The 15,097-nt window shown below is 41.7% G+C and overlaps 1 protein-coding gene across 1 annotated transcript in view; it reads left to right on the forward strand.

Annotated features, from left to right (window-relative positions):
- Positions 1-15,097, forward strand: part of cemip (cell migration inducing hyaluronidase 1) — a gene marked incomplete at its 5' end in the record, with an annotated part of 92,552 nt that overhangs the window by 10,151 nt on the left and 67,304 nt on the right. Inside the window, 5 exons of the mRNA XM_083901126.1 lie at positions 4,544-4,681; positions 5,306-5,444; positions 6,916-7,152; positions 7,919-8,098; positions 14,237-14,307. Of these exons, the coding sequence (XP_083757252.1) occupies positions 4,544-4,681; positions 5,306-5,444; positions 6,916-7,152; positions 7,919-8,098; positions 14,237-14,307 (765 nt within the window). The remainder of the gene's footprint in view (positions 1-4,543; positions 4,682-5,305; positions 5,445-6,915; positions 7,153-7,918; positions 8,099-14,236; positions 14,308-15,097) is intronic.

Genomic DNA, 15,097 nt, shown 5'->3' on the forward strand with positions numbered 1-15,097 from the left:
GCAGAGAGGAACGGAGGGAATAGAATAAATATTTTAGCATTTATTGACAAACCCGAGGTTTAGCACTGCTGATCTCATGAATCTGTGATTTGTTTTTGATGAATCGCTGAAGATTTCATGATGTGTTTTTGTAACTTCAACCCACAGGCCAATTTATCTGGTGCACATGTTCTGTGTGCTGCTGTTAGCGCAACTATTTGCTCGGCCAAATCACACAACAGCAACTCAGTGCTCAATTTCATCATGTAGATGTGGTTACAACGATGTGTTCTAATCTAAATTTGAAGATGGTACGAAGAGGATGAACTCCATCCATCGTCAAACATTGTTATCTGCGATCGGCTCATGGGGGTAGCAGGTCTAGCAGAGAGACCCAGATTTCCCTTTCCCTGGCCACGTTGTCCAGCTCTGACTGGGGGATCCCGAGGCGCTCACAGGCCAGTAAAGAGAAATAATCTCCCCATCTAGTCCTTGGTCTGCCCCAAGTCTGCCCCAAGGTCTGCCCCAAGTCTGCCCCTAGTTGAATGTGCCAGGAACATCTACCAAGGGAGGTGCCCTTGTGGCATCCTTACCAGGTACCAGAACCACCTGAACTGACCTCCTTTCCACACAAAGGAGCAGTGGCTCTACTCCGAGTCCCTCCCAGATAGCTGAGCCCCGAGGGGAGACCCCAGCCACCCTTCTGAGAAAACTCATTTTGGCATTTCTTTCGCTCATGATCCATCGCTCATGACCATAGGTGAGGGTAGGGACAAAGATAGACTGCTAGATTAAGGGCTTTGCTTTTTGGATCCACTCCCTTCTCATCACAGCGGTGCGGTAGAGCGAACACAGTACAGCTCCCGTACTCCCACTGCTCCGATTCACACAGCTCGTCAAACCTTAAAGCTGATGAGCTACGGCAGCAGAAGAACACACTGAGTGTTATTCCTGCCACTTTGTCAGGTGCCGTGTGTACCTAATAAAGTGGTTAGTTTAAGTGCCCACCTGCTCAGTCACCTTGTCACTGCTGATAATTGTTCCCTCATTCCCTGCCTCATTTATTCCTCATGTTTTCACTGCATTTTCCAAAAAGTACAGATATTTTGGTTCCAATACAAAGTGAACAGGTTAGTGTGTGTTATATATAATTAATGCTTTCATGTTAAAGGTCACATAGAGTGGTCCTGTTGCACATTATATGTTAGTTATGGAGGTCTACTTACATACATTAACTTGTTTTTATGGTCAAAAACCTCCTAGTTGCTGGAATCCATAGAAATCCTCTTTTCTGGCGCTGTCGCCCAGCCGCGATATTTCAGACTCAACTCTCACACCCAGAAGACAGAGTCTTGTGATTGGCCAGTACCCGGAAGTGACATATTCAGCAAACCCCCTCTGGAACGGTGGATGCACTGCTACTCATTATCAAAACATTGTTCTAACAATGTTTAAAAATAGCTTCTTCTAGCAGTCCCTTTTATGACTTTGACCCGGAGTCAGACCCAGTCTGAAGACACTGTCGCTCGTGAAACACCTCCACAACGGACGTTATTCTTCTTCTGCGGTTCAATGTTCCTAACCGGATGTGCCCGGACTAGTGCCCGGAGCAGGAGGATCTGCTGTTCAGGAGAACCAGTGTTTAAGTAACCGGACCAGGTTTTTTCAGAGATCTCGCTGAGCCCGAGATTACAATAAAACACAGCGTTCTCAGCAGTGGCTGAACTGTTTGTTTAGAACCTTCAGGGCATCATAAACAAGGTAATGACGCAGATACACACTAAAAACAGCGTTAATTGGAACTTCCGGTCTAGGTCCACTTTAATGTATGAAGGTTGTAGGAAAGTAAATTTAGGGGAACACTCTGGGAACCAAAAGAGAATATTCTGTAAAGGTTGTATAAGAGTAACGTTAGGGGAGCGTTCTTATGACAAAATAACGTTCTGGGAACCAAATGTGCAACCAAAAACTTTTCGTGTCAACCACAGGAGAACCGAGGGAGGAACCTTCAGGGAACGTTCCCACAACCATAAGGTCCCAGAACGCTCTGGGAACCTAAAATTGTTAGCACCTGCACTTCTAGGATTTCTGTGTTGACTTTTGGTGCAAAATATTGGATAGAAGCCCTTTGATGTGTTTACCCTTGATTCTGTGGGATTGATAAAAAAAAAAAGAAAAAAGATCCCGAGAGGCGTAAACCAATAAAAAATAATACAGCCAGATCTACTGAATTTCATGTGTGCAGTGCAAATGTTCCCACTATAAGAGTTTTAATCTGGGTGCTGGTAAACCCTGATAAAGGCTGCAGCAGCTGATGGATGCTGTGGAAAGTTTTATTTTCTGTCAAGTTTCCAAATGTTTTTCGAATGACCGAATTGCACTGACTTTTCGTCACACCTCTTCAGCTGCTTCTTAACACAGATATCAGCCAATCACATCGCGGACGATTGATGCATTTAGGCATGTCGACGCGGTCAAGATGAGCTGCTGCAAGTTCAAACGGAGCGTTACGAGGAATAAGAAAGGTGATTTTTTTTCGCGACTCTGAACATGGCGTGGTCGGTTAGTATCAGACAGTTCGGAAACCGTTGATCTGCCGCGATGTTCACGCACGACCGTCTCTAGGGTTTACAGAGAACGGTCCGAAAAATAGAAAATATTCAGTGAGCAGAGTGAGTTCCCTGGAGGAAAATGTCTTATTGATGCCAGAGTTCGGAGGAGAATGACCAGACTGGTTTGAGATGATGTAAAGACAACTGTCATTTAAACAACAATACAACTATGAAGAAGATCGTCCTAGTGGTACAGCGGGCTGTCTTACAGCCACGAGATCAGGGTTCAATCCATTCGCTGATGCCAATGTGTTTTTGGGCAAGACTTAAACTCACATGACTCCTGGAAGCTCAAGTACTTGCACAGTTTCATGGTCCTCAAGACGAGAAAAATGCTATTTACTATTTACAACCAGTCACAACATCACCTATGAGAATTTGACTTTATAGAACTGTATCATGGAATAGTGCCATGTGTCCACCTTTTATATACATCTATGCTAACAACACATCAAACCGACAGACTCTCCTACCTCTTTATTAGGTTTTTTGTGTACCTGTCGCCTCAGCTCTATCACAGATTTAAAATAACAAGGTCCAAAAAGTGAGCTTGTTTGGGGGATTTAGATGGAAATGAAGTCTAAAATCTATGCGTGTGCTCCTTTTTAAGACGTTTGGATCACTATATATTTTTTTTTTTTGTTAATTCCATCAAGGTAAAGCGATTATTCAGGTATTTCAATGTTGTATGATCTACAGACTTATAGTCAGCATGAACAATGGTTGCCGTCTGCCGCATTATCTACCGCCACTACTACTACACCGACTCACGCCACACTTATCAAGCATGAAATAGTATGAAAAAAAGACATGAGGAGTCAGAGCTGCGATAAAAGTCCATACAAAAATATTACCTTTATTGAATTAAAACGCAAATTGAATTGAATTTTTTTTAAAGAAAGTGTGGCCTTGAGTCACTTTAATACATTCTCTGGTCTCTTTCAGGCCTTAACTGAATCAGAAAGCAGCCTTGTACTCGTGGCCGTTTCCACCGTCACTATATAAAAAAAACATGAAATAACTGAATATTTGGTTCAGTTATTTTACAAAAAAAAAAGTTATTCAGCATCATGGTTATTTTATTTATGTCAACAAACCTGACATAAAGCTAAACCACAGTCGTTTATTACCCAACTACTAAAAATTCATTTTGTAAACAATGCTAAGCTAATGCAAAGGAATAGTTCTGTGTTTTTTCTCTGGCTGGGTTTAGAATCTTCATTTGAAAGATCTATTATTGATTAAAATAACACTTTAAATGTTTTAATGATCTCTCGTGAACTGTCATGGCTAACAGCTAAGCTAAGCGCTAAGCTAACAGCAGTGTCTGCAGATTTAAGAACCAGAAATACTTCGAAACGCTGCAATTCAGATTCTTCTTCGGTGGACAGTTTTTTTTTTTGTTTGGGTCTTCTTCTGGTGAGTCAAGAGGGCATGGATGCACTCACAGCTCCCTCTGCTGGACAAATGTGTAATTTTTTCAAGCTGTCGAGTACCATTCTAGGCCAAATATTTTGAACTCCAATGGGTTTAGGTTTTAGTTGGTGAATTGTGACCTTTTATTCTACTGTACCTGTAGTGTTGCACTGTGTGGTTATACTAAATAAAAAGAACATTAATGTTTTTTATATATATTTTGAATGATGCACCAGGTTAAAGAGATTCAACTTGTGTACAGTTTGCAGCATTAGCTCTGTGAACATCATTACCAAGCAAGTTGGTATGGAAACTGAAATATCTCAAATTGATATGGAATCAAATCTAATCTAATCTGGACCTTGTGAATTGAGATGTAATCACGTCAGGAAATCAGCAGGGAGGTGAGGTTGAGCATCCACGTAGAGGTGCAGAAATCTTCAAAACAAAAAAAAAGGAACACAGTAAAATGAGGTTCATTGTACATGTGCGAGTGAGTGACGTATGTGTGTGTGTGTGTGTCCTGTCTCCTGCAGTGTGTCCAGATAAGGAGCTAGGGCTGCATCCATGGATGCCAGGACATCATGAAGACCACCGCGTGACGATTGGCTACGGCAGGAAGGTTCTCCTCACAACCTCAGCCACAGTCCACTCCATTGAGATCCTCGATGGCGGTAAGCTGGAGGTTTCTTCATCTTCCTTGATAAGTGGTGATGAGTGCGGCAAAGGGATCATGTGAGGGTCAGGGACACAGAGATAAAAAAAAACATTCCCTAACCACAATACTAAAATACTTTCCTGTGATGTCATTTCGTTTTGTGCAGTGAGTATTTATTTCCACGCAGAATCCTCATTACACAATTCTAGGAGCTTAGCTTTTTTTTTTCTGCCACATTAGACAGTACAACCATTTGCTGTAAATGGTAAAATCCTTGATGGAATTGCCTCCGAGTCAATTGTCTCAGCGTAATCGGAAATTGGAAGTGAAAGAAACAAACACCATAAAGAGGGGGGGGGGAGAGAAATGTGATGAGGTCAGGGCCTCAGCCAAGAACATCCAGGAGATGACGTTCGATGTTCAACAGCTACTCACCACTTTACTACTGAACTGGAATCATTGGATTTCAGGCCTGGTAACAGAGCTGGTTGGCTGGCTGCAGTCTGTGTGTGTGTGTGTGTAGTCTGAGCACAGGGCCATAAATGGTATCAGGAGGTGTCTGAGGGCACTGGGGCATGAAGGACCTGCCAGGAGACTTCATCACCCCCCGCCTCCCCCTCCTTCTCTCTTTCTCCTGCAGGAAAGCTGGTGATTGCCGACACCAGCCGGCCCATTCTGCTCCGAACAAAGCACATCCTGATTGGGAACAAGGGCGAGCTGCACATCGGCAGCCCCGACTGTCCTTATCGAGGAAACCTCACCATCTCCTTGTTCGGAAGGTACGGAAGTGACACGTTAGAGCAGACACACAGGATTCGCAGTAGAGGTCAGAACTTAACTGAGTCTGAGACAGTATTTGACCAAACCCAAGACAAAGTAACCTGACGCTACTGTCGTTAATAGCAAACCCTGTTTCTACTTTACATTTCACCCTATTTTAATATATGTTTCACTCAAAGAATTTTAAATGATCGCGTCAACAGACCAAACCTCATCTGAGCCCAACAATCATGTCTGAACCCACTTCAGGTATCCACGCTGTAATTTACAGTGTTGGACAGTCATTAAATCCACTGTTTTTGGAGAATTAAGACTTAGAACACAGAGCATTTAGGCTGCTTTTTTACATTAACATGTTAAAACATATAATATACAGAGGCTATAAGAATAGCATGTAGGCAATTTTTTTTCTCCCATTTTCACCAACTATATAAACACACCTGAGCAAAACATACTCAAACTCTTTTGAAATCAGATTGAATTTTTGAAATCCGGAAATTTGATAAACATTGAGTTTATCTACACACACACAAGTTAAATCTAGTGCTAACGCCATTAACAGCGTCAACAGCGTTAACATTGTCAACAGTAAACGCATGACACGTTTCCATGACGACTGACCAGAGTAAGACGTGCGTGACGTCATGTTTACGTGACTCCCCATTGTTAAAATGAGTCTCTAAAGTAACGCAGATTTTCGTGCCCGCGGCACCAGAGTCCAGTTTACCAGTTAGCTGTGTTAGTTCCTTTAGCGCGGCTACAGTCAAACCGGAGCGGTCTCTTTATTAAATGAAAAGAGCAGCGCTATAAATAACCAGCGTACCTAGATTTTACAGTTTAGTGTCACTATGGAGGCTCATTTTAACAAACGGGAGTCACATAAGCATGACGTCACACGCGTCTTTTTCTGGTCAGTCGTCACGGAAACGTGCCATGCGTTAACGTTGACTCCGGTAACGCTGTTCAAGTACAAGTGTATGCCTAATACAGCAACTCATTTACAACCGTATCTGTAAATTGAATAATTTCCAAAATATTTCTTCGTTTAAAACATAAATCTAATCTTTACATAGTAGTTGGGAAAATTTGGAGACCTTAAAATGAATGTCGCCACCCAGTCTTTGGCAACAGAAGAAACTCTGTATTCGCTTTCCAGGGACTTAAAATTCTAAATTTAAAGTTTGTTGATCTGGCACCAATCATACACCGGGCACGTCAAAGTGTTTAACTGAGGCAGAAAATACATCACATTAGAAACAATGGAATTTAAAATACAGTCGAGGCAATAAAAGTGTGATTTAAAAACAATAAATGCAGCGGTTAGCAAAAAAAACAAGCAGGGTAAAGTATCGAAGGATTATTATGATAAAGTATTTTGAATTAATATAGAATAGAAAGCAAAAGTATGATTTTTAAAAACAATAAAAGCACGCAGGAAGTCGTGTGTAACCCTCCCCACGTTGTTTCCAGACTGGACGACAGTGATCAGGAACACAGCTACTTTGGGAAGAAGTACATTGGCGTGGGAACTGGCGGGAAGCTGGAGATCCACGGGAAACCCAAGCTGTCGTGGACGCTGCTCAACAAAACCCTCCACCCGGGAGAGAGCGACCAGAACAACTACCTGTTTCAGAGAAGCTGGGGGAACCGGGGCATCATCGTCCACGTCGTCGACCCCAAGACGGGCGACGTGCTGCACGACGACAGGTGAGCGTCTCCCCGGTGACGCGTGTGTCCTCCTGACTGAGTGCAGAAGACACCGCTGCCTCCGCCGCCTCGTAAACTGTCTCACCACAAGCGCAATAATGATGGAGACAAATATGCGTGTAATGTGCTCTGGCATTGCTCATTGTGAGGGATATTAAATTTAGAATTTGATAACATCCTTAATATCCTGTTGTGATTAAATATCCATTACGTCTTCAAACAGATGTGACATTTCGTGATATACAGCTTTTTTTTTTGCTTTTCAAAAAAAAAGTAAATAGACGAGTAGAGCATTTTTGTTCAGAGGACAAAGCGGAGTGTTGGACTGACTCCAGTCCTGTCAGATTTAATGTCTTTAGAAGGCGACAGCCATAAAATGCACTTGATGAAAGGCCGTTACTACACAGTTAATATGAAGTCAACTGCCATCGGAGATTAGAGAGCAATTATAGAATAATTAGAGATGGATATGGATGGATGATATTGGCTGCTATTACTGCTTCCTTTTCATGTAGTGATGCACTGATAATATTGTATATATATATCTATATATATATAGATATATATATACATATAGTTATCTAATGGAAAAGCTTAAGTCGACACGACCTGTGGTAGAACTGTATAATGGAAAAGATTAGATTCAAGACCACTTTATTAGGTACACCTGCTCTACCGTTTTCAGTCAACTTAATGCCATTCGAACATGGTACTCTACTTTTTTGGTGAGTGCTTGATTTTCTCCCGTCTGTTCGCTCACCCTCAGGTTCGACACGTACCGCAGTAAGGACGAGAGCCGGCGCCTCGCCAAGTACGTGGACGGTGTACAAGTGGGGCTCATAATGGCTGTGATGGTCAACGACGAAGGGTCCAACAACCTGGAGGACTCTGCCAAGAAGAGTCTGTTCAGACTGGGCAGTCAGCACATCACCACTCTGGGATTTCGGTGAGATTCTATCACGTTTTATTTTGTTTGTGGAAAATTCAAATTACAAAGTGGTTGACTTTGACTTTGGGAACGACCTGCTGTACCTGGACAGATAAGGCTCACAGATTCTGTGGCCTCTTTTAAATCGCCTAGTTTTATCTCAGATTTTTATTTGTTTAATAGCTCTTATTTCTAGTTTGTCTTATCTTTATTGTTTTGTGTTTTTTTTTGCTCTTGCTTGCTTTGTGTAACGTCTTCTTCTCTTTGTTGTTCTTTTGCCTGTATTTACTTGGACATTTAGACTTCAGATTTTGTGATTTTTGCTATTGTGTTGTCTCATTTCCATCCCAGAGTTTCCTTTGTTTTGTCTGTCATATATATTGTTATTTTCTAGAGGTGTGAATCGCCAGAGACACAAAGATACGATAGTATCACGATTATTTAGTCAAGATATTATCATGATAATTGAGTCGCAATACGATAATATCACAATATTTAAGTCAGGAAATGATAGTTTCATAATAGGACAGTATCACGATAAAATAGTATCAGGATATTTACGTCACAATACGATACTATCACAATATATGTCATGATATGATAATATCACAATATTTAAGTTGCAATACGATACTATCATATTAAAGTGGCGATACGATAGTATCACGATATGATAGTATCATGATATTTAAGTTACAATCCTATATTATCAGAATATTTAAATCATAATACGATATTATCACGATATTTAAGTCGCCATCAAATGGACTGAAACGCCAATTGATTTTTTTATGCTAATCCACAAAAGGTTTAATTTTTATTTATAACACCAGTTAAAAAATGATATGCTAAAAAAATTGTGATACTTGTGGTGTGTAAAAAGCGATATAATATTTCCATGCAAAATATCGCAAAATTTTACGGTATCGTTTTCCAATTTTATCGAGTAATTCGATTAATTTACTGCTAAAGCGGCAAACTACATAAAACATTTTTTTTTAAATAAATTAAAGCAAGGCTTTAAAATCAACTCGAAATTGAAAATTTTGGAAATTCTCTCTTATAAAAACATGTTTTACAAAGTGACTTGAAAGTAGATGATTTAATCCGTCATGACCGTTTCTTCCCCAGTACAAAGTCAGATCCTCACTCTGTGACGAGAGAAGCTCCCAGCTCTGTATCGTCTGCAGCTGTTTTATTTTTATTGATTACTGTGGATTGATGAGAAAATGTTTTGCCCTCCCTGGAAGCTTGTCTTTCTCGAATTAATCCCTGCAGCTCTCTGAGACCTTTTGCTTCTTGAAGCAAGATCATTTTTAAAGCTCTGTAAAGTTTCATTCACAAAGCTCATGATGTCACTTACAGTTTTGTCATTGGGGTCACTGTTAAAGCTTTTTTTTGAATGACACAACAGTTTTGCCTTTCACGCTCACATTCATGCAGTATTAGTGCCTTTTTTAATGTTCTCATTTATGCTTTACCGATTCACGTGCTGTGGTTGAAGGTTGAAGTCATGAAATAATAAATCTATCTAAACCTGTTAAACTATCAAAATTCTGGAAACTGGATCTGGATCCTGCAGCACATGAGTCCCAGGTACCTGCAGAGTGTGACCACTCTGGAAGATTATTTTTTATTAATATGGTAATAATGATAATGATGATAAAAAATAATGTGTGCTTGTATTTGTTACCTCTTTTTACCTCATAAACACTGACCTTGTCAGGACCAGTAGTCCTCATGGACCACATGAAGTGAGGACATTTGTGAAGGTGGGTGTTTATAGGTCAAGGGCCCACGGTTGGTGTAGTGGTTAGCACTCTCGCCTTTTACAGCAAGAAGGCCCGAGTTCCTGGGTTCAAACCCCGGTTGGAACAACTTCTAGCCCCAGTTGGAACAAGGGCCTTTCTGCAAAGAGTGTTGGCATGTTCTCCCCGTGTGTGCGTGGGTTTTCTCCGGGTTCTCCGGCTTCCTCCCACAGTTCGAAAAAACATGCAATGTATGTATGAATGATAGTGGTGGTCGGAGGGGCCGTTTGGCGCACATTGGCAGCCACGCTTCCGTCAGTCTGCTCCAGAGCAGCTGTGGCTACACGTAGCTTACCACCACCAGTGAGAATGTGTTAATTAATAATGGCCAATTTGTAAAGCGCTTTGAGTATCTAGAAAAGTGCTCTAGAAAAATGTAATAAATAAATAAATAAAAAAGACCTGGTTTTTGGGGTTAGAATTAGGCTTAGGTTGAACTTTAGGTTTCAGCATGTTGTTGTGATGGTTCAGGTCAGGGTAAGGGGCTAGCATCTATGTCTATGATTGTCCTCACTAAGATATAAAAACAAGGTTGGGTCTGTGTGAGACAGAAACAGGGACAGTGGGGGAACAAGTGTGTCAGGAAACAGAATCATGTCATGATAACAAACCCCCCCGGGGTGTCTCAGTGTCTGACATACGGAGAAGTGAAGAAGATAAGAGTGCGTACATTTGCATTAAGACGTTTGACAAACTTGGCCGCTCTGTGCTGCTGCTGGGGTTGTTGGATAAGCAGCTTTTGCAGCGTAAACCATAGTCTGCTGCTGCTGATGTATGTGTGTGTGTGTGAGTGGACTGCAGTATCACAGGCTTTGTTGCGGCCTGAGAGAAGATGCTGGTGAGCGCTGGCAGCCCAGGCTTCGTTCTGTGGTTCCAGTCAGACGACGTTGTGAAACTCAATGCTGCAGCAGAGACCGCAGGGAAACTCTGACAGCGTTAACGCTCCTCTTTTCCCACTTAGCATCCCCCCCCCCCCCGTGGCTGTGGAGGCTGTGGAGGCTGTGGAGGCTGTGGAGGACAGAGCAGACCGGAGCGATGGCGAGGTGACAGAGGAATTCCTGCCTAACGACTCCTGTCGCCTCTCCTCACAGTCGCCTCTTCTCTCTCCTCACACGGCTGCCAAACAGACCGGCACTGGTGTCATCACCAGAGAGAGAGAGAGAGACAGAGTGAGGGACTCTGTAATTTGCACCCAGAGAGACGTTTTAATAAGTCATAATTTATGAGAGCGTGTAGACTCTGCGGCACGTTCTCTGTTATGTTATTTGCATATGTTTACTGCAGCTGCCACTGTGGAGAAAATACCACAACACACACCTCTGCTGCTGCTTTTCCTCTCAAAGCTCAGCATAAATAACTTCTCAGTCATGCGACGGGTTTAGATTTTAACCAGTCACGCTGTGTCTGAAGAGTTGGACTGAGACAAAGTGGACTTTCTGTCCCTGCTGTTTTTTTTTGTTTGTTTTTTTTATCCAGGCTTGGGACGGCCACAAGGAGTACAGTGAATGTGGCCCCCCCCTCTGGCCCTTGACCTGGCAGGGACTCAAACCAGCAACCCTTCAGTCCAGAGATGTTCACATGTCCCTTTTTGCAAGTCTGAATCAAGTCTCAAGTCTTTAGAGTTCGAGTGAACTCTGAAGTCTTTAGAGTTCGAGTCAAGTCTCAAGTCTTAAGAGTTTGAGTCAAGTCTCAAGTCTTTAGAGTTTGAGTCAAGTCTCAAGTCTTTAGAGTTCTAGTCAACTCTCAAGTCTTTTAAACTCAAGTTTGAGTCAAGTCTCAAGTCTTTAGAGTTCGAGTCAAGTCTCAAGTCTTTAGAGTTTGAGTCAAGTCTCAAGTCTTTAGAGTTCTAGTCAACGCTCAAGTCTTTAGAGTTCTAGTCAACTCTCCAGTCTTTAGAGTTCGAGTCAAGTCTCAAGTCTTTAGAGTTCGAGTCAAGTCTCAAGTCTTTAGAGTTCGAGTCAAGTCTCAAGTCTTTAGAGTTCGAGTCAAGTCTCAAGTCTTTAGAGTTCGAGTCAAGTCTCAAGTCTTAAGAGTTTGAGTCAAGTCTCAAGTCTTTAGAGTTCTAGTCAACTCTCAAGTCTTTTAAACTCAAGTTTGAGTCAAGTCTCAAGTCTTTAGAGTTCGAGTCAAGTCTCAAGTCTTTAGAGTTCGAGTCAAGTCTCAAGTCTTTAGAGTTTGAGTCAAGTCTCAAGTCTTTAGAGTTCTAGTCAACTCTCAAGTCTTTTAAACTCAAGTTTGAGTCAACTCTGCAGTCTTTAGAGTTCGAGTCAAGTCTTTAGAGTTCGAGTCAAGTCTCAAGACTTTAGAGTTCTAAGCAACTCTCAAGTCTTTTAAACTCAAGTTTGAGTCAACTCTGAAGTCTTTAGAGTTCGAGTCAAGTCTCAAGTCTTAAGAGTTTGAGTCAAGTCTCAAGTCTTTAGAGTTCGAGTCAAGACTCAAGTCTTTAGAGTTCGAGTCAAGTCTCAAGTCTTTAGAGTTCGAGTCAAGTCTCAAGTCTTTAGAGTTCTAAGCAACTCTCAAGTCTTTTAAACTCAAGTTTGAGTCAAGTCTCAAGTCTTTAGAGTTCGAGTCAACTCTGAAGTCTTTAGAGTTCGAGTCAAGTCTCAAGTCTTAAGAGTTTGAGTCAAGTCTTTAGAGTTCGAGTCAAGTCTCAAGTCTTTAGAGTTCGAGTCAAGTCTCAAGTCTTTAGAGTTTGAGTCAAGTCTCAAGTCTTTAGAGTTCGGGTCAACTCTCAAGTAATTTGCGCTCAAGTTCGAGTCAAGTCTCAAAAGTAGCTGTGTTTTCTACACTGGCAGCCATCTTGGAATCTTGGTTGGAAAATTCGACTCCAAGAATGCCCAAAGTTCAGACTACAAATGGAACAAACCATTAGAGCTGAGTGAGTGAGAGGAGGAAGGAGGCAGTGGAGAAATCTGAGGATTTATTGGCAGAAATGAACCGAGTCTAGGTTTGTGTTAGTTTTCCTTTTTTCTTCTTCTTCTCAGTCAGAACTGAAGATGAAGAAGTAAAACAGCTAAAAAAGCTTCACTGAGTCCAGTCGCCTTCAGAGAATCTCCTGAAGAGCAGCCGAGATTTGAAGTTTAGTGGTCTTTCCAAACACGTCTGACAATCACTCCCAGCCCCGCTCATATCCTGTTTGTGTTCAGCTCCTGGTTAAAGGTGCACTGCAAAGATCTTGTGTAAACAAACAACTAAAGGTAATGTTTACATTCAGTGTCGGCAAGAGTTTGTGTGTCTGGTAAACACAGAGGATGCATTTACTTCCTTATAAAACATTTATAAAAAAATGTAAAAGTCGTTTCAATCACGGTGTGTTTACGTCTGTGTTTACTGTGGTTACATGAAGGACAATGAGGTGAGCATTTAGTTAAAGTTGCACTGCTTTGGATTTCTACTGAACATAACTTAATAAAACCATATGAAACAAAATAATATCACAACCCCGGTTTCTGCATGGAGTTAGCATGTTCTCCATGTGTGCGTGGGTTTTCTCCGACAGTTCAAAAAACATGCAGATTTGGGGAATTAGGCAAATTGACTGTAGGCCCTGTGATGGACTGGTGACCTGTCCAGTGTGTGACCCCGTCTTTCACACCTGGGACTTTTTTTGTATTTATTTTAACCATAAAAAGGACAGAAAATGTCCTGTAACGGCTTTTGCCCATTTTTCCAGAATAACTTCCAATATCTGGCATCTAACTTGTCATTTGCGATGCCCTCCATGGGCACGCTGACCTCGGTCTCCTCTCCATCCCTGGCACCTGCAGGCAAACGCTGCGACCTTCGAGAACTCCCTCCCTCTGGCTGTTTCACCAGACACCAGCTCTGAAGTCGTTTAAATCAATGTTCGGGCTGCAGGTTTCTTTGCCACCTGATTATTTTTTATTTGTGTTCTTGTTGTGGTTTGTTGGGTTTGGGTCTGGTTTTTCTATTGTTTGTTCCTGGTACAGCGACCTTGGGTTTCGTGAAAGATGCTTTAGAAATCAAGGTTATTATCATTTTTTTTTTCTGGTCCTAACACACTCCTCCCTTACAGCGTTCTTTTCATGAGTGATGCATGCTGGCATATCTGATTTTATGAACCCATGTGGATGTCGGCCGCTCTCTCCTCACTTCCCCGTTATCACCCGTGTCTTTGACTCACTGTACATATATCCTGAGTTTCCTCATGCTCTTTATCTGCCTCCAATCTTTCAATCTCACTCCTGTACTGGTTTATTTTTATTCCTCCTGCAGTCGTCACGTCTGTCCTCTCCCCATCACGTCTTTCTCTCCACTATCTGACCTGTACTTTTCTTTCTCCTGCCTCAACTCATCTCATCTCTCTTTCTCTTTATTTTCTCTGCAGGCATCCCTGGACGTTTATAGTGACAAAAGGTGACACTTCCTCAGCTGTGGAGGATCACGCTGTCTATCAAGGTGAGAACGTGTGGAGGGAAATTCAAGCTGTTACTGACATTCTCTCACAGTTTAGGTCAACGCCTAAAAATGACATTGTTATTGTGACGCTTGTGAGTGCGCTTTGGTTTGCCAAACTCAAAATAAACAGAGGAATCACTCAGAGTGAGCAAACATCTGTCAAGGTCAAGAAAAATATCCAATTAATAAATGATTTGCTCAACAATTCAAATTGTCGACAAATGCCGAAAAATAAATGAATAAATAACCTCCTTGGTGGAGACGCATTTCTAAAAATCCCATAAAAACTTTTATTGAATTTAACTTTAATTTAAGACGGAGCATGGTTCTCATTGGTCCTTGAAATCCTTGAAAGTTTGTGAATGACAATGTGATGCCTGGGAAATTAAAATCCCAAAGACTGACTTTGACCAAGATCCCAAAGACAATCACTTGGCCAGAAGAGGCAAGTTACAAGTTAGTCCTTCCATCGTAGGCTGTGTTAGCACATTCGGTCCTTGAATTTGAGGGAATTGGCCATGGAAAGTCATTCAAAAGTCATTGAATTTGAGGGAATTGGTCCTGGAAAGTCCTTGAATTTGAGGGAATTTGAGGGAATTGGTCCTGGAAAGTTCTTGAATTTGAGGGAATTGGTCCTGTAAAGTTCTTGAATTTGAGGGAATTGCGCCTGGAAAGTCCTTGAAAAGTTGATGTCAATGGAAGTGTGGGAACCCTGTTTTTAAGTGGCAGCCTAAATTCATCCAGTCAAGTCAACTTTATTTCTAGAGCACACCATCAAACCAACCATGGT

Source organism: Microchirus variegatus (assembly GCF_963457635.1).
Source record: "Microchirus variegatus genome assembly, chromosome: 14".
Classification (NCBI taxonomy): domain Eukaryota; kingdom Metazoa; phylum Chordata; class Actinopteri; order Pleuronectiformes; family Soleidae; genus Microchirus; species Microchirus variegatus.